Genomic DNA, 20,604 nt, shown 5'->3' on the forward strand with positions numbered 1-20,604 from the left:
CAGTTTACCTGTATCACTCAAACACCTCCGGCTTATCTAAACCGCCTTTGCCTTGCGTGCCTCACACACAATAATCAGCAGTAGCCATGCTCAGTAGCTCCCTAAGCCTCTTACACCCTTCCCTCAAGATTAGCACTTGGGAGCGACGACAGATGCGCTCCGTAGCGATAAAACACACACACACACACACCACCGCTCGCACCTGCATGGACAGATTTGGTGATGGTGAGTCAAAGCCGTGCTTCAAGTGGGCACATGTAAATAGTGGTGCCACGCCTGGTTCGCCTCGGAGGCAGGCATGGGGATGTTGGCTCAGCTAAAAGGGCACCACATGGCAAATAGTGACCGGTTAAACAACCAGCCACCTACACAATAGAAACAAGAGCTTGAAGAGGCCAGAGGGGCCTAACTGGTCAACCATTCACATTACTCATTAACTTTGTCTAGAACACCGATTCATTCTCTTCTTGAATGTTTAAGCAGGTGTTCATACTAATTATGGCAAATTGAGTTGTTGAAAAAAACATACATTCATTTGATCACTATGGATAATTGCATCTAGAAAATATGGTTGGCCTCATCTATTCTAGGCTGATACAACTGATGTTTCACACAGCAGACACACACACATACACAGACACATATATATATAGATATATATATATACATACACACACACAATGACTTCATCCAAAAAATAATCACCTTGCACTTTGTCCAACAGATATATTTGACTTGATGTTAGCTCTCAAGCTAACCAAATATTCTCCATTTACTACAAATTATTCTACTATGTATACTTAAAATTACACAAATTTGATATATGAGCAAACTGAAAATCCAACCATTTCAAATAGTAGATGACACAAAAAGTTCAATACTAGTGAAAACCAATAAGGACTTAGAAAGGTGAAGGAACTGTTGTCTTACCACTGGAGACGATATTCGACACCCAGGGCAATCACAGATGGGAGGATGTACCTGTAAGATTCCTTTGGACATAAGAGTCTTCAAACTTTTTCCTGAGAGAAAAAAAGAAAGAGAAGAAATGATGTTATTAATGTACCTTAGCCTATGCTCTACTGTTTGGAATGTTAGACAGCTACTGGGACATGGAATTAGGAATACAAGCAACAATAGGCTTTATCCATTTATATCTGGTATTACGCAATTTTCAATACAAAATCACCCTAAAATACTTTGAGAATTAAACATGACATACAATCAATTTTCAGATTGTCTGCCTGCTGACTATAGTCGTATCAGCTCCTATACCCAACATGTACTAATCAATGGAGTGTAGCCCCTCTACAGCCCTGTGGTTGGGTCGACAGTTAGGGTACTGTCACCTGTCTGTACAATCAGTGTCAGATATGAAAAGATTATGTATCGGTTTTGACCTGGGGGGTACGTGACACAGTCCCCAACAAACAACGTGTCAGTTAAATGACTAAACCTGGGGTGGTGGGTGGGGTGGAATTTTAAAAATGAGATTTTTACTTAACAAAAGCAGTGTGTCATTACATTCATCACATTCACTGTATCAAACTATCTGTCCTATATAAATAACCGATAGATTATATCAAGGCAATAACTTTTACATCAATGGCAAAAAGTCAACTTTTTTCCTTATTTTAGTTAAAACCTTAACAACTCATTCAAAATAGCAGAACAGAATTTTCTGACCGTAGACAAAGTGCAGTGTTACATATCGCATCGTTCCGTTCAGTTGAGGAGTAACACCCATACTGCATGCTGTGTGGCTCAACATAATAATTCGCCTTACAACTCAAATGTCGTATATTTCATTAAGTTACCATTGAATGTTTAGGGCTAGACCACTCTAAATGTATAATGTTCTTCACCTTAGTCCACGTGCACGACTCCCGACGCCCAGTTTTGATGATAGTCGCTGCCATAGACTGTGTGTCGCTGCTTCTAGATACTGCGCCGTTTCTCATCTCTCTCTTTACGCACTGGTGTAATGTAATGCTGAGTAACCCTTTCACTACAAAACCCCTAACTAACACATGGCACTCCGTTTAACTAACAATGTAGAAAGTCGAAATTGAGGCATCCGTCTCACAATTGCCACGCCATATTTAACGCACTTATTCGCGACAAGATTTGCAGTGCTTACCTTTGTGTCTAATACTTCGCTTCCAATCTTTGGCAGTCTCCCTTCCACTGACAAACTGGAACTCATTGGGGGTGAGCCACTCGCCCCGGTATTTGATTGAGGGTCCCTTACTACCTTGGCACAGTTTGTTAATGTAAAGCAAAGCCTTGTTCTCTCCACACTCCACTTCGATGCATGGTTCCCCGTTGTCAAAAAACGGTTGAAAGTCGGGGATGGAAGAGAACCTCTCCAACATTAAGTCGTCCGGGTGATGGTGTAGGTGCTGGTGATGCAGCGCCGAGTCGTGGAGCCCCAAGTACGCACGATGATGGGCGAAAATATGGTCGTACGGCGGTGGATGAGGGGTCACAACGGGGATAGCGGTGGCATTTAAAGGGGCCAGGTATTCGGACTGATTGAAGGCAGCCAATGCCATATCGTCCCCATCCAGTCTCTCCTTTTTGATGGCCGGCATGTTACTGGAAGCCAAGCGCCGGTAACAAGTGATTAGCAGCTCGTCCGACCCAACTTGTGTGTCCTCTTTTCGGAGTTGGTCAATCCCAGACTTGAAGACGCGCCACTTTGTTTTACGCAGGGCTCCCGTGTCGCTTTGTGACAGCGGTCCGTTGAAGTTCCCCGACAGATTGCCATTCACTAGTTTCCAGCTCTCAGTAGCCACGCTCTCCGCCAGCCTCGCAGCTACACTCGCATGACGGATCTCCCCGCGCTCCTGCCCACTACATTTAATCGGACTCGTTCTGCTAATGCCAGACATGTTCGGCAGACCTGAGCAGCGTAAACATTGTTCCCTTCAAAGATCAGCCCACTGTCTGTCTATTCAATTGAATCTATTAAACATATTTTCCTTCATTTCTTTTAAATGATACTTTTCATGCGCTTTGCGAATTGCGCAATATAATTATAGCCTAATCTTTTGAAGAATGAACAACTCTCTAGACTCAAAATTTACAATCTACTGCCAAGATAAGCAAAGGGGTAGCCAGTAGCCTACTATATATTTGTCACATATATAGCCTATTTATAATAAACAAAAATATCCGGGCCGCATAAGAACATTTACTGTTTTTTAAAAATCGTTCCAAAAAGGTCTATTTGTGTAAAATAAAGCAACTTAATGGGGCTTTTGAAATAGTTGTTTTTAACCCTGTGTATATCGTTAAAGTCACGCTGAAGTTCATAGACCCAGACCAAACAAGATTTGCACTCTCCGCCGCTTCTCAACTTGGCCCATTTAAACAGCGGAGGCTTTGCGAGCGCGAAAATTGGAAGGGGGGTTCGCGACGGACGTCGTTATTGCGTTTGCCAGAAATTGTCACATCTTTTGACTGATAGTTTGATATATCTTTAAAGCATATGTATACTTTTGTGTCTATCTGTCATAGCCAACCCTCCAGGCAACCTAATGCAAAAAAAAAATATGAACCTTCACCAAGCAACTGTTTAGTGTAAACATAAATGCATGTAAACAATGTGGCTAGACATCCTTGAATAAAATATGACTCCAAATACTTCAAAATACGATTTTAAAATTCATCCTGCAAAATTACATACAGCATGACAAAGACGTTGCAGCTCCACAGTAAGTACGCTTTGAGTGGATCGTGGACGTAGGCCTGCATGTGGTTCTGTACACTGCTGCTGACTGACCCTGAAAGGACAAAGATCTTCTGGGCCTCAGGAGCCTCTGACCTGAAGCCTGTGTGACCCCATCAGAGCAGCACCACCCAGGTGGGTCCTCCAACACATGGAATACCCATTGAGGAGAGGAGGTGGGGCCCCAACACTGGGCGACAGAGGTCTATAAATCAGGCCAGGCGGCCCCTGTCCCTCACAGGAAGGAAGCACAGCACAGGGGGACATGAGGAGAGCCAAAAAAAACAGGAACCAGGTACATAGCTTGTTTTTACGGGTCAATGGCATTTGAGCATTTTTAAGTAAAAATATCACTATTGGAAAAAAATACAAATGTGATTCGACCTGTATATTGTCAACTTCCTGGCATGCATTATATCAACTATCTGGACATAGGCTATCATAGAGAATGCATACTGCCTCAAAGGTTACACACACAACAGCCATACAATCTTTACTACCTTATCAGTCAAGGATAAATACCTAAAAGACGAAGAAAATACACTTTTTATATTCATCAAGGTTTTGAGAAAGGGTAGAACAATGGAATGAGTTATTCTTGCTATGTGAGATAACTGTCAGGCCAGTCACTCTGGACACTTGATACACAATCAAATACCCTTGCAGACACTATTCTGGGCCCCAGTTACAGTAAACATGTTAATCGAGCAAAATAACACAGAGCAGGCAATGTTGTCACATCTCCTTTGTTAAATATGACACAATATTTGAAGAGTAAACTAGACACATAATTATATATACTGTAACACCTTCTGACAGAGGAAACTACTGAGGTCAAATGATCTTACAGCGATGTAACATTTACAGTAGATAGAAATGTCCTATTCTATTTCACTGGAATCCCACCCACTGCACTAAACAGGAACCCCTCTGTGGAAAAGTGTGGTGTGTGTGTGGGTGCTTGGATGCACCCCTGGGAGAGCCCTGGTGAAACAGTGCATCACTGTCGCCAAGGGGACGGCCCTGCCTACACATCCTTCTTGGTGTGACTCACGACCTCCATACTTCCATCCATGTGTACCTCCTTTTCTTTGTCTATTTCACTCAAGGTAAAGATAATCCGACACCTTTCATTAGTTCTTCCTCATACGTCCACCCATTCTTGTCAAAAGTACCTATCAGACACCCATCTAGCGACACCTGATTTGCTGATACCTAACGACAACATCTGATCATCCGTAGTGCAGTTACCATGGCTGCAGCCTGGTCACAAGGTAGGAGGTGAAAGTAAAACTTCAAAAAGAACGTTGAAACCCCTGACAAAGAACAGCAGCCAGAATGGCTTTAGCACTTCTAGATTTTTTAAATAAGTGGCTTTCTTATACAAGTTGTTCCTGTCTTGAACGCATCCTAATTTATCGCTACTTTTACCATATTACATTATTAACATCCTCTCCATGCTTTTTAACAAAAGGTCTCGTTCACCATAAACAAGATAATATAATATAATTTAATACAAATAGCAAACATGGCCTATGTGTGATCCGATTAGGCAGGTTTGAAGAGTTTTCTTAGATTGATTAGGTTTACGTTGTTGTTTTATGTGTTGTATAGCCTATGCATTAATAACTAGCCATAGACAGAACGGGGAGTTTTTTTTCTTCCACTTTTAGTCGACCATAGAGAATCCCCTTAATGACTCCCCCGCCTCCGCGCCGTTGTTGGCAGCGGCCCCGGAGCCGCAGCACTGCCGGCGGGGGAGAGAGGTAATAAATAACCCGGGGAGAGGAGCGGAGACCGCCGGGCGGTGCACAGTCTGACCTGACAAATACTCACTGGAAAACCATCAGAGAGCGGGAGCCCACCCCTAGCGCTTGGAGCCAGCCTTTCAGACATGAGCAGCAATATATATAGGCCTGCCCCTGCCGGAAAAAACGGCGTCTCCCTCCCATTGATGTCCAGGCACCATCAGAGACACGGTGGGAGTAATTAACGATTTAGAGGTTATAATTTCTTGGTTGAAATCTCAGTTTTCTGTAAAAACTAGCAAAGAACGTTGGCTACAGGCTTTCGGTCTGATACAAAAACAGCACATTCTGATTTTAGGCAAGAGTCCCCAAAAATGGGGTTTGGTGAAAATATTTCTGGGTGTGGTAGTAGTAGGCTGTAGGACGAAATTTATGAATTCATGAAGAATTAATTCAAAGGTCAAAGCCGGATGTTTCTACTGAAATTATGTGGCACTCTGAAATAGTCGGTTTTGTATCCTATTAAACTGTCAAAGTTCACCAAGAAACCGCTTAAAGTTGTGTTATCTCAGCGCAAGCGGCGGATGCACTGTAACATTAGACCCAGAGAGTCTCATTGGGTTTATGTTGTCGTGCCGGCGCCTTTCGCCTCCCTCGGCGGATATGTGGGGTCAGGCGGCTGACTGTGATCCCACACAGCGGCTCTTCCACGTGGGATTTATTTCCTCGCTGGACGGGCAGGCAGGCGGCCCATGAGGATACTCGTTTTAGCCCAGTGTCTGTAGCTGTCAACGCCAGCAGAGGCGAGCGGACACCTGACCCCACATATCCTCCCTAAACACTCCCCTTCCCTGTACTCTGTAGCCCACCCCGTCACACACACACACACACACACACACACACACACTCAACAGCGTAGGCTGCACACTAGCCTCCACCAGAATCCTCACAATAGCCTGCTTCCTTTTCTTTGAAATCAAGTGTTTTGTTAAGGCTACATGCTCTCGTGAAATTAGCTTCTGGAATTCCATTGCCAATCAACTACAAAAAGCTTTATCCTGCACCAACCAGGCACCTGGTATGAGATGCGTGGTTCTCTTCCTCTCCTGCCGGCCATGTTAATAATTTGTGCACTAAAGGATAGCGTGCCTCTCTGAGTTTGTGGGAGTTATTGGCACAATATTCCGCACCATATTTGTGCGAGGCAGTGATAGGAACATAAATTATTTCTTATCTCTTCCGCAATCCATTTTTCAAAGGGTTCACAGTTTGAAGGGTATAGCGCCAACAGCGAACCCCCATATCGGCAACATTTGCCTTCAGAGGCATTCTTGAGATATGAAATTATATTTAAAACAATGGACTAAAACCACGATATATGGTTATATAAACTGCCCTATCAGGAATTGTATTAATAACCTATACGTGCTTTGTCAATTTAGTCTATGAAGCCATGACGGCGAATAATGTTATATATATATATATATATATATATAGGGCCCTGCTGTAGCCTTCACGTAGGCTATTATAAGTAGCCTCAAGGCCTACAAGCCTACTAACAAACATCAAACCGGCGTTGTAAAGAGTTAATATCTGCTCGCAAAGAATAAATCCCTGCTCCCTCAGTCCCTATTGATTTTGCCCATGTGAAGTGAAACCAGCAATCAGCACTGCGGTTTGAAATAGCCCTGAAACTAGAGCGGAGACGTCGATGAGTCGCCGACACGTTTCAATTAGCGAGCCGCCCCGGCCTATCTGTCCCCCGGGGCGCCGCGCTCACAGGGCCGGTCACGCCCGAGACCAGGGGGTTGGGGCTCGCCGAGCGAGGAAAATCATCGGTAAAATGATATGTTACCTGCTTGTGTGTATCCGTCATTTGCCAATATGCTGAGAGAAAATGTTGCACCATGCAACAACTGCAGACCATCTGCGACGTTGATGATTGAACGATGTTAGGCTTTTAGCAATTTGACTGTAAGTTGGCAAAGTCACCACACAGGCTATTAACGAATACAGACATAACAAAATATAGCCCAAGTAATTTTACACAGGTTGAAGTTTACCAGTGCCAAGCCATGCCTAGCCAGTTGTTATCTGCACGTAGGCCTAACACGCTAATTAAAACAACTTTTTCCGATCCAAAAGTTCAAGGTTTTGAAGATCATGAGCAAATTTTTTTTACATACTGCCAATTCAAAAAGAATTTGGCTGTGATGAGAGTTAATTTAGTGAGAAGGAAACAGGCCAAAACAAACAGGCTGTAACTCAGGTCTCCTCCAGGACCCTTCCACCCTTTTGAAGGTAACGAGTAACACAAAGAACATGACCCTAAAGTCTATGTGTAGGCTAGTACGGCTGTAAATGACTGTAAATATGAACATGAGGGAGCCCAGGGGGATGGGGGTGGGAGTGGGGGAAGGGGGGCGTCGGATCGGCCTCTCTCCGTGACCCTGAGCCACGCTGCACAGCTCTCTGACAGTTCTCATCAACAACAGTAGGCTGCACACTGTGGAGGAGTGTGCAAGAGGAGCTGGGGGTTACGGGTGAGCCGGGGGGGGGGCGCAGCGACAGCTACCCACAGCCCCTCACCCCACCCGCTGCTCCTGACCCCCCCCCCCCCCCCCTGGCCTCTCGCTCCGCGGCTGGCTGGCAGCTCACCGCAGGCTCAACCCCCTGCTTTTCCCCCCCTCCCTCCCAGCCCCCTCCCAGCCCCCTCCCAGCCCGATCGATATGGCTCTTCGCCTTTCATCTGACCATAGCTTTAGAGGAGCCGCACTTCCTGGAGAAAACCCAATACAGCACTCAGTCTCAGGGTAGCTTATACTGTATGCGTGTGTGTGCCTGGGTGTGTGTGTGCCTGGGTGTGTGTGTGTGTGTGCGCAAACGAGACAGAGAAAGACGGAGAGGCCTAGAAAGAGAAAAAAACAGGGGGGGGGCATAGGAGAGAAAGCCAAGCAGTAGATGTGTTTGAGAGAGCATGGAGGATGATGTGATGAATCAATTAAGTAGCAACTAATAAATTTCAAATTCATACCCTGTTTACTGTCAACACATGCAGCCCGACAGCTCATCTAAAGAGAAATAGATAGTTCATCATAAGTCTGTTCTCCGTTAATAACCAAAAAGTTAAATAGATACCTTTTGGTAGCTTGATGCTGTGAACCGTAGATGATGAGAGTTCAACTGCCTTGTGCTTCCCTTTGAGACAAGAGTTCACCGTTAGTAGAAAATCCTCTTCATAAATACTCCAATAGCAGGAGAGACAGCTTAATCCGTCTCCTGTTCCTCCCTCTGCTTATTCCACAGTTCCCTAAGTCGTGTTTGTGGATTCTGAGCTACATTTGAACCATCTTCCCTCGACACCAACGTTCTAAAAGGGGGTCAGAAAGGGACACCTTGAGTTCAGGATCAAATCAATATGGAATAGGAGGACGTTGGTGGGAATCAGTATGAATGGATGGGTAGACTACTTTACGGATATTCACTATTACTATTACAGAAAATTATATATATAACATCTAGCTTGTACCATTTCATTGAAAACTGTAAGTGGGGCTGTCTGTCATTAACATACATCAAGTTGGGGCACACACACACACACACACAACTCCCCCCATCCAAAGGAAAACCACCAGTTTCGGATGTCATCCAAACAGATGTTTCAGTCTGCCCAGAGCGTAGCGGCCCAGTGCCTCCTGTTTTGATTGGCCGCCTCGTCCTCTGGCTTTCCCGTAACGGTCGGAGCGACGTGTATGCGTGGGTCTGCTGCTTCCAGCCCTCACAGGGGCGAGATGGGACCGTGGTGGCAAAGCCACAGCTGGCAGACCCATGGGTCTCTGAGCCCCGCACACACAAGCTGAGAGAGCGGCCACAGGGGGCCCAGCGTGCCGTCCTTCTGGAAAACAGTCCGCCGCCGAATGACTCACCCTCCAACACACGGGGGAGAGTCAGTGTGGGGCGAACAGCGTGGTCCCAAACATTTCCAGACGATCCAAAATAGGCACGGTTTGTCCCAGACTGATGGTAACCAAATGTCAAATTAGGAGGGTCTGGATTTCTGCTGTCGTGACATCATGATGCAGGCGGGACATGAACCCTCTACAGCTCATTACTCCACTACAGTACATGACCAGGGCCTATAAATATGTAATGAAGGTGTTTATTCTGCTTTTATATATCCAGGGAGTTAGTCAGGTGACGGGTGGGATTTCATTGGCAACGCGTGCGTTTATGTAAAAGAGGGGGAGGAGGAGGAGGGGGGAGCACTTTGTGATTAACGAGTCCCAGATCGGACCAACTTTGGGAGACGTGGATGCTTACACCTGCTTACACTAAGACAGTGGTTCTCAACCCTGGTCCTCAAGTATGCAGATCTAGTTATGCAGAAGCCTGTTGACGACCATTCATTTGAATCAGGTGTGTGTGAACAAGGATCTATCTAAAATGTGCCGGACAGGGGGTGCTTGAGGACCAGGGTTGAGAACCACTGTACCAAGACACGGCTGTTACGTAGACTGTAGTGGATGTGGACTTCACCATCGGGATCCACCCTTGAAACCTCACCCCTGAAACGGATCCACGTTTATCCCTGGCCCTGCTCCCACTGTGTCTGCTGGTGTGTTGTCTGTCAGGTGTGAGTTAAGGATGGCGTCGAGCCCCGGGGCCGGTGGGTCTGGGGAAGGGAGAGGCCCAGGAATGCTGGCGGGCCGGGCCAGGGCGGCTGCTGGCTTGGCAGGTAGATGAAGTGTGGATCATGTGGGACGGCGTGGGGGTGATTAATGCACAGTGGAACACTGGAAAGAAAACAACGCCATAAATCAGCTGGCTAGCCGCCCGGCTAATTGTAATTGAAATGAATTTGTCTGCCCCTAGTGCCGGGAATCACAATTGATATTGACCATAGGACGGGGCCCCAGTGGTCCATGGGAAATGAAACAAGGAGCGGTGTGTTCTGTGTGTCCCAGATCAATACAGAACTTGGCGTTGACGAGGATGGTAAATATGATGTCATGCTACGGGGGGGGGGGGGGGGATGTGGCACAATGTTTAGATTTAGGTCAAGGTGGGATATCCTTGTTGAGGAATATTAGACTTTGTATGTGCATGTTGCCCAACAAACTTCTCCCGCTTCCCAGTTTGATAAAAGCAGGTTCCGTACCACACTTTTGAATGTTTCCATGATTTTACTTAGGAATATAACCCATAAACATAATTCAGTTCTAAACAACTCTAGACGAGCTGGCCATAGGTATAAAGATCTAAAACACCAAATGATATTGCACACTTAGATACAGCTATCCTTAGACTACAGACAGCCAAAAGCACACCCATTCATTAAATCAACCTTTCAGCATTTAATTGGGGCATGTTCAGACTAGTCCTTGTTTGGATTTGAAATGAACATGCAGTGGATCTGTGAATATTCAAACCTTTATGAAGAGAAGAGAGGGCATTGAGGTGCGCTATATGTCTGAATCTTATTCAAATATTGTTGCAAATCTTTATTGTTATCACATCAAAATAAGCCGGCCTGGTCTATCTTAGCTTTTCCTTGTCCAATCCTGCATTGACCTTACGGTGAGGTTGGATTACCGAATGCACAATGTACCCTGGGTAAAAGGGACCATATTGTGGAGAGTACCCTGGAGAGCATTCAGTCTCTGGGGCTTGGTTTCCATGTGGCACCGACACATGCTCCCCTCCACAACACTAAGGGCGGGGGACAAGGACCATAAATCTGCTAAAGATATAAACACACATTTTGGAGAAATATACATATTTCAAGTTGTTACAAGTTTACATGCGCTCATGTATCCACACACACACGCACACGGACACACGCACACACAATATTCAAATTCACACCATTTCTCTCACATTTAGAGACATGGACTCTACATTCACCAAATATATGAACTCAGCTGGTATTACTAAAATGTGGAAATATTGAGGAAATATTGAGTTTCATTACAGGCAATATTTCTCTCTGCTTGTGAAGAATCAACCGTCAAACTTTACACCAACATCAACCAGGCTCACAGACAACAACGCCACTCACTAAACTCCTACTGAGGACATGAAGGAGGGTCTTTAACAATGGGCCTATAGGCTGGGCCCTATCATTTAGCAATGTACTAAGGAAGGGCTAAAGGAGTTGCAGCTACTGTAGCGCAAAGCTCCACAACTTGCAATGTAAACCCACAAGCCTACACACACACATACACACGAGTCCACGCACGCACACACACGACCAGGGGCTTTTCTGCTCTTTTTTTTTTCTTTCCCCCCGTCAGGAATCTATATTTCATAAGCGAGCTGTGGAGCTCCAGTGCCCAATTATCAGCAGATAAGGCGCAGGAAGCCCTGGAGCGCCGGCACGGCTATTTAGACGGGGGGAAGGGTGGGGGGGTGGAGGGAAGGCAGGCAGGCAGGGACCCAAACCCCCAGGGGCACTTCGCCCTCACCATGCTCCTGCTCCCCCTCCCTCCCTCCCTCCCTCCCTCCCTCCCTCCCTCCCTCCCTCCCTCCCTCCCTCCCTCCCTCCCTCCCTCCCTCCCTCCCTCCCTCCCTCCCTCCCTCCCTCCCTCCCTCCCTCCCTCCCTCCCTCCCTCCCTCCCTCCCTCCCTCCCTCCCTCCCTCCGTTGCTGACAGCCTTCCCCCTTACCTTACCGCCAGGGTTCAATTAGCCCTAGCGGCGGCTAGCACCCACAGCCCCTCAGCCCAAGGAACAGGCAGTCACTATAGCCCCACGTCCACTACACCAGAACCCTGAGCCCAGCTACCAAGGCTGGATTGCTCATGCACACGGAGGCTTTCACTGTCTCAACCTCGAAGACAACAAGGTCATTCGTTCTGTATAAACAGGAACAGAGATGGTTTGCTATTTTGGGGGGGGGGGGTCATAGTTGTTGTTAGTTGCTCGTAAGAACACAACGTGCCAGATAGTTACAGCACAGTAGCAACGTTATGCTAACAAAAAACCCTATCTTCTGAGCGCATGATCATTACTTTGACCCCACATGAAGTCATGTCTGTCCGCACTAAGTGCTTCCTGTTGGTGGGTCGTAGGACTTGATTGGTTGGAGGTCCAACTCTGTGTGCCTCTCACGTCTTCAGGCCTCTGCAGACTGGGGGCTGCAGCCACCAAGGCCGAGCAAGGTCGGGCAGAGGTCAGGCACAGCTCATGGATACGAGACGGATATCGATTTGTAGGGACAGTCCACACACACACACACACACACACACACACACACACGCACACCAGAGGGTAGGCAGCAGCCCATAGATCAGCCAAGGACAGAAAATAGGCTGGGTCAGAGGGGAGTGTGAATGTGTGTGTGTGTGTGCGTATGGTGATAAGACTAACAGCCTGCTGAAATCCCCTCTCACCCTGGGGTCCCCACCCAGACCTGCTACACAGTGATCCCACCACTACTGTGCGGCAATAAAAAACCTGGACGGTTCAATAATGTCATAAACAATGAATGCTGCATTTACACCAACACACATACAAACACAGAACTTAGCTCTTTTTTTTCAGTCAGTTTTGCTTCAGCCTATTCATACCCTATATGTCCTAAAGGCTGTCAGTTGATTATGCCAAGGCTTTACCAGCTTGCTTCTTTCACAATGGGCCACAGACTTGTGTTGTCAGTCTGACAGTGAGCTGGACAAACATGAGAACTTGTGGTTGGTGGTTGTTCCGGAACATTTGTCACCTCAGGAGGATGTGTCCATCATAGGAGGGGGGTGAGGGGGAGGGAGGGAGGTTCTACTGACGGCCATTACAAAGATGGAGGCTTGGCTGTACACAGCCTGGGTCAGGCAAGGGGCTGAGCTGGCATTTTGCCCGCTCCGATAGCTGTGGGTGTGTGTCTGGGAGTGTGTGTGTGTGAGTATGTGTGTGTTTGAGCGAGCAGGCAGAGGGGGTAGTAAAGCAGGGGAGCCTAAGCAATGCTCCCGGGCATGGAAAGCAGGCCAACTCTATACCACACTACAGAGCCCAGTCCTTGCCAGGGAGAGAGAGAAAGAGAGAGAAAGAGAGAGAGAGAGAGAGAGAGAGAGAGAGAGAGAGAGAGAGAGAGAGAGAGAGAGAGAAGAGAGACGAAGAAAGAGAGAGAGAGATGGAAAAGGTGGTAAAATTAGATGAGTACCCCTCATTTAATGGAGGAATGAAGAGAGGGAGCGAAAAGGTCCTGGCTTTCCTGGATGTGTATGGATGACAAATACTCTCATTGATCAACAGGAAAAATGGACGGGACATCCAGAACCCTGACTGATGGAGAGGACTCTCTCCATGTTGGATTGTATAAAACGAGCTCCAGAGAAGAAACGTACACAAAAGCCCACGAAAACATCCAAGTTCAAGTTCAACTTTATTTATATAGCACATTTACAAACAACCACGAGGCTGGCCAAAGTGCTTCACAGTGCGTTTGACAATTACACATACACACGTACACCATAAAATAGAGTTTGAAGAGCTAAAATAAGAATACATTGTCACTCTTAGGTTTGCCAGATGACATGGCTGCCGAATGACAGAACCAATTGTCTATCTCACTTCCTCTCCCTCGTCTGCTCATTTGTTTCCGAGATCTCCAGCAGTCGTCTATCTCAGCCTCCGTAAGCCGGCGACTACCGATGCTTCTGATAACAGTCAGTCGAGAGATAGAGAGAGAAAAAGCCAGTCGAGAGAGAAAGATAGAGAGAAGTTTTTCCTTTTGACGCTCATGTTCCACTGTGAGAATCCCCCGGCAGCCCCAGACATCTGGTTCCAGTTAGCAGCGTGACGCTCTTCCTGTGCCGAGCTACGGTTCACGAGTCCAACGCCACGGCAACAGCAAACAGTCGCTGGTGCTAACGTCACACGCGGGTGCTCCCCTCACCGTGGTCCCCATACCGCGGGCTGAGGCATGACAATATTTACATACTTCAATACAAGCTACGGCCTTTTACTAGGGTTTGAAAACAGTACTTGGACTTTTTTTGTGTGTGTGTCTGTGTGTTGTGTGTCTGTTGTGTCTGTTGTGTATGTGTGTCGGTTGTGTCTGTTGTGTGTGTGGGTCTGTTGTGTCTGTTGTGTATGTGTGTCTGTTGTGTATGTGTGTCTGTTGTGTCTGTTGTGTGTTGGGGAAGGGGGTGACACCGTGACAAAAGGAGAAGAAAGCAGGAAAGTATCAAAGTCCCGACTTGTTAACAGTGTGTTCTGCATGCTATCCAGCGCACAAGCCAATCGTACCTGCTGTACGTGTATCATGACAGTTTGTGAAGCTGAAGTCACCATAACAGGTGTCTGGTAAGGGATGCTGTGACAGTGGCCTCAGACAAGGCTTCATACAGTTATAACAATACTGACTCATTGAGGTGATTCCCTCTGCGGAGGAGTGGAAAAGTGTCTCCCTTTGACTGACTGTCGAGGAGGAAGAAAGCAGCTTGAGGTGGGAGTTGAGGTCACACAGCGCTCCCCCCCCCCACCCCTCAGGAGAACCCCACCAACCCTGTGGGCCACGCCCACAATTGTGGGTAATGGAAGTGAGAAAGAGGGGGTGACAGCAGACTGAGATATGAAAACACGACGAGGAGGAGGAGGAGAATGTAGAGAGGTGAAAGCCTCAGACAGGCTTTCCTGCGTCGGAGGGACTCCCTGCGACATTTAGATCAAAATCATTTTCTAACAAAGACATTGTAACAGCTTTGAAACTGGAATTTTGCAACCGCAAGCTAAAGGTCATTCTATATGAGCCTATTGATGACTCTAAATAAAATACAAAAATATGAAGCTTGTACTGCACATGGTCAAATTTGTGAAGTCTTACCATAAATAACTTATATAACTGAGTGGAAAGCTTTTTGAATGTGTGGAACATTTCTATTTTCAATTTGAGTGTGCTATTAGTTGCAGAGGAAGATTTCAAAATGAGGACAAATTAAAGTTGTAGGAGGAAGTTTTTATTTGTATAGAGGTCATGGAAAGGTCAGCCCCATTTGAAAACAGCCCATAACTAGCACCAGCCCATAACTAGCACCTCTGTTCAACCAGTCACCTCCTGATCGAAGCGTTACGATGGCCAATGACCCACGACCTAAGAAAGTCCACTGATCCTGCCCCCTGCACAAGGAGCAGAGGAACACCACGGTCAAAGATGCTGCCCGGCAATGTTCTGAAGGAGAACACGACGACAGACGGGCTCACTTCAAATTTCCCTTTTCTTTTGGACATTTTTTTCCCCTACACTTCCTACGCCTTTTCCACAATCTCTCCAGCTGTCTCCTCTTCCCCCTCAGCCCTCCGCTCTCTCTTCCTCGCCGCTCCCTCGCTCTGTCTCCCAGGCAGCAGCAGTGTCGGGCCCTCCAGCAGTGTTCATATCCTGCAGGAGCCCTCAGGTTCCAACCTGTCAATATCCCAGGCCTGGCCCCAGCCTGGCTCCTCTGTGGCCCTGTTAACCTCCATGCCGGCTGGGACCATGTGGGCATCTCCCGTAGCCCAGCCAGCCCAGGACCAGGCCCTGCTGGCTCCACAGCCTAGCCTCACAAACCCCCCACCCACCACGACCACCGTCCCTCCGAGATCCTTAAAGGGCAACTACAAGGCAAGCAATATGGCAATTAACAGCTGTTTTGTGTTAAGGGGACTGGTTGGTGATACAGAATGACAGTCACGTTCAGTATGGTCACACACAGGGACACCAGAGATGGTTGAAGGAGAAAAAAAGGAATATGATTACATTTGTGAAGCTTTTGATTAGAGCTTGAATGAGAGCCAATTGCATTAGATGTAGACATCTACATCTATTTCAGGAAGAGGCAGGTTTTTTTGTTTCGTTTTTTACCGAATGATCTGCTTTGGCACAAAACTGAAGAGGAATACACCCTCACTTACAACTCACTTACTGTACATACAAACTTCCAAACACCCACCAACACACAACACAGGGCAGCGCACACGCATGCATACATATCATTAATACACATCCATAAAACAACCATGAATACAGGACCGGGACACACCACATCCATGAGCCACACACCTCACACTCTCTCACCCCACACACACACACACGACGGACCTCACAAGCGGAGTGCGCCAGTCTCACGGGGACCCTCTGACGACTTGGGAACCACAGAGGTGAGGGAGGAAGTTCACGTTGCCGGAGGTGTGAGAGCATGACAGCCTAAATCCCTCGCCACGGCAACAAGCGTGTAGCAGCACGCAGAATCCTAACTGGGAGAGGGACTGTCTGCTGGGAGGAAGGGAGGGAAGAAAGGAGGGAAGGAGCGAGGAAGCTCAGGTTACCGGTTCAAAACCCTCCCTCCCTCCCACACCCATCCCCGCCTGCCACAGGACTCTGTTGTTGTTGGAGGTGTCTGGTTTCGACTCCTGCGAGGGGGGGCGGGGGCAGGCGGGCGGGCGGGCGAGCGGCACTGTGATCTACGGTTCCTATGCGTCACACCCCACTGCTCTTGGGGGAGGAGGAGGGCGGCAGTTGGGAGGGGGGGGGGGGAGGGGGGTGGCGCAACGCAACTCCATCCCCTCCAGGCACAGGTGTGATTTACGCTGCACACACAGGTACACACACAGGTACACACACGCACATACACACATCTCTCCCCTGTGCCGAGGTCCCAATCCAAAGCCTCTCTTTCAAACACCAAACAGACTTTAAGCTTAGGTCTCACAAAAGTAAACCCTAGTGTTGGTTTGTCTAATAAAACTTTGTACAGGTGTTGGTTTGGGAAGTATGGCTTGTAGCTGTCTTGTGAAAAGTTCATAATTTAACTTGAAGTAAGTTTATCTTCATGGTAACTTCAACACACAGTAAATGCAAATGTTTCTGGGATATTACCAAGAATCTGGAAGTATGCCATGAACACCCTATGACCATTTGTGAGCAGAATTGTTGTCAAGGGTTAAAAGCAATACCCTAATACAGCACCACATCTGACCACCATTCCCGAAAACCTTTCAAACATTTAACCTCACATTATGTCACGTCCGATCTGCAGGAGGGATTCTTCAGGGAAAGAGGAGAGTGGTGGTTGGGGGGGGGATTGTTGTGGTAGAGTCTCCTCATCAAGGGGCACTTGGGGGTCAGAGAAGAGGAGCCCCTCTAAATGCAGAGAGGGTGCGCGCTGGCCCTCCCTCTCACCGCTCCGCTGCGGAGTGGCGCTCATGAATCATGCATGGAGGACATCTGCCTCCGCTGAATAATAGATCTGTGGAGGCCCAGCATATGGAAACAGCCTAGCATGTGTTAATGGCAGCCTCCCCATGACAAAATATGGGTTAGAGACACATGACACACACACATCCAACACATACAGGACATCACAACCATGTGAATGGCAAGATTGTCCATGTAAATAAACAAATTATTGAATTGGAAAAGAGTCATAATCAACAGAGATCATAGTTGGATAAACTAGGGAAATTCTGTAGATGGTTATATATATGTATCACTTGCATTGGACCAACAAATGAGAAATGGACACTTACTGCCCTGGTTTAAATTTGAGACATTAGTAGACTGATTTACAAGGCCACCTCAGGTTCCCAAAGATGGGCATATGAATGTACAATACCCAAAATGCAATAAGATTATTGTGATGTAACTTTCCATATCGGCCTGTCGTGTCTTCAAGGCATAGTTTAAGTATTTCTGACAATCCCCCAAAACCTTTAATGAAAATCATTTATAATTTTTTTTTATCTTAAGAACTTGAAGGCGGTTATGGCTGGATTGTGGTTTGGAGACCAAAACATCTGCTACATACTTTTTAAACATTGCACTACCCCTTTAAAGTCAGGCCGCTCGAATATTCTCCACACTCTGGTTACAAACCCCCCCCCCCCTCCTTTCCCCCTTTTAAAGAGAGGAGGGGGGGGGGTTTCTTCCGGCCCAGTTGAGCGCAAGGCCCGGTCCGCCGGGGACAGCTTCGATCGCAGCCTTTCTTCCAAGGGATTATCCTCTTATCAGTGCCGTAAAAGCTGGGCTAAGAAGCACCAGTAATTAGCCTATCTTTAATTAACGAGCACCCTGCTCCAAAACCACCCACGTCTCACTCAGACTCCATCTTGGAAGAGCTGTCTACAACAGACCTGCTTAGGGTTGTTGTTTTTTTGTGCACGGCTCTGCTGGAGGAGAGAGCGAGTAGAAAAGGTCAAAGTTGAACGTGAAGTAGGGCTGAACTGAAAAACTGCATCATGTGGAACCACCCCCCTCCCTCTCTCACATGCACACAGAAACACACACATACCGCAGGTTTCAAAGGGAATCCTTCCACCCACCAATGTTCCATGGTGGCTGAGTCTTTGTGTGTGTGTGAGTGTGTGTGCATGTGGTGGTTAGATGGTTACAGTCTCAAAAGGCTACTACTCACTCACACAGAAATTGTTTCCATTCATGATAGCGGATAATCAGCAGTGGAAACACAGACGGGAAGCTCTAGGAAACACCTCGAGCTTCTCTGAAGTTCACAACACACCGACAACCACCAAACCCCCGTCACATTTCACAACACCATTTCAATCTCAGTCAGAGACGGCATACATTTACTACGTGCAGTATGAACTGCTGTCACATGGAGGCCGCACAATAGTCTAGTACCATCACTGGGCTAATTATGTCCTCCACAGAGCCAGAGAGCACCGGGTCAGCTGAAGGGGAAAGACAGAGCGCTGATAGGCTCAGATGAAACAAGAGAGAGAGATGGCCATGCCCCAGCCCTCCATGCCCCAGCCCCAGCCCTCCTTGCCCCGGCCCTCCCTGCCCAGGCCCTCCCTGCCCCGGCCCTCCCTGCCCCGGCCCTCCCTGCCCCGGCCCTCCCTGCCCCGGCCCCCCCTGCCCCGGCCCTCCCTGCCCCGGCCCCCCCTGCCCCTGCCCCGGCCCTCCCTGCCGCGCCTGGCCTTGGTTCTGGCAAACAGGGAGGGGGGGTGGAGTGGGCTTGGGAGGCAGGGGGTCGGACAAAGCGCGCATACATTAGCGGTAGCCCGGCTGCACTAATTGCTTCTCACTTTAGACAAATCTCCCGCAAATCACGGCCGCCGCGCCGGCAGCACTGCTGGAGCCCCTAGAGGAGAGGGGGAGGGGGGAGGGGGGGGGGGAGGAGAGGAGATGGGAGGGGGAGAGACGGCAGCCAGGCGGACGGAGGTGGGGGAAGCGGGGGAGAGGGGGATGACGGGGGAGTGTGGAGGGGGCTGGAGGGAGGGCGCTGAGCGGAGCGTGTGCACCAGAGGCGCCTCAGAGCAGGATGGAGGAGTTGGGGAGGAAGGAGGAGGGGGGTTGCTCCCTTGAGGAAGTGGAGAGACACACACAGAGAGAGAGAGAGAGAGAGAGAGAGAGAGAGAGAGAGAGAGAGAGAGAGAGTCCAGCACTTCCAAGAGCACCGCTCGCTACCTCTCTCTGTTTCTCAGCTCATCCACAGTCCAGGCTGAATATTGCCCCCCCCTCCAACACACACAGCCCCTACCCCCTACCCCCAACCCTCTCCTTCTCCAATCTTCAGAACCACGGCCGCTCTCCCACCACCCCTCACATCCCTTCATCCATCCTCCCCTTCTCCCCCCCCTTCCACAAGCTCTAAGATCTCTGCTCTCTCCCTGGCTCGCCCCTCTTCCATCCCTTTCTCTCTCTTCAGAAAGGCAGACAGGGAGAGTGGGGGGGGAAGAAAAAGAGAAAATGAGAGAAGGGAGAGAGAGGGAAATGAGGGAGAGAGGTGAGAGAGAGAGAGGTGAGAGAGAGAGAGAGAGAGAGAGAGAGAGAGAGAGAGAGAGAGAGAGAGAGAGAGAGAGAGAGAGAGAAGGAGGAGAGAAAGAGCGAGAGACAGGAAAGATGAAACTCTACAAAGAGGGAGAAAAAATCAATACCACAGATGGATAGCCGGATAACAGGGTCCGGCATGCTCCGGCGCTGAGGCAATCCAGAGGGTGCCCACACAACTTCCACACAGGCGAGGAGACGGGCAAAACAAGACGCTGTGAGGAAGGTGGGGATCTGCCTCGGGAAGCCAACAACACCAAACACACACACACACACAGACACACACAGACACACGAACACACAAAGAGACACGATGACCAAAACACGAGGAATCAAACACACTTAAGTGAAGTGATGACTTGTA

The 20,604-nt window shown here is 48.1% G+C and overlaps 1 protein-coding gene across 4 annotated transcripts in view; it reads right to left on the minus strand.

The window, feature by feature from the left end:
* Positions 1-3,242, minus strand: part of samd11 (sterile alpha motif domain containing 11) — a 45,462-nt gene extending 42,220 nt beyond the window's left edge. For 2 of the 4 annotated variants that reach the window (XM_084680306.1, XM_084680308.1), the window contains exons 1-2: positions 2,141-3,240; positions 931-1,022 (exon numbers count right to left, since the gene is read on the minus strand). In XM_084680306.1, the coding sequence (XP_084536432.1) occupies positions 931-1,022; positions 2,141-2,894 (846 nt within the window). In that variant the 5' untranslated portion in view covers positions 2,895-3,240. Of the gene's footprint in view, positions 1-930; positions 1,023-2,140 lie in introns of all 4 variants that reach the window. The other 2 variants (XM_084680307.1, XM_084680305.1) reach the window with 2 other exon arrangements.
* Between the last annotated feature and the right edge of the window lie 17,362 nt (positions 3,243-20,604).

Source organism: Hypomesus nipponensis, chromosome 18, assembly GCF_054491055.1.
Source record: "Hypomesus nipponensis isolate SF chromosome 18, ASM5449105v1, whole genome shotgun sequence".
Classification (NCBI taxonomy): domain Eukaryota; kingdom Metazoa; phylum Chordata; class Actinopteri; order Osmeriformes; family Osmeridae; genus Hypomesus; species Hypomesus nipponensis.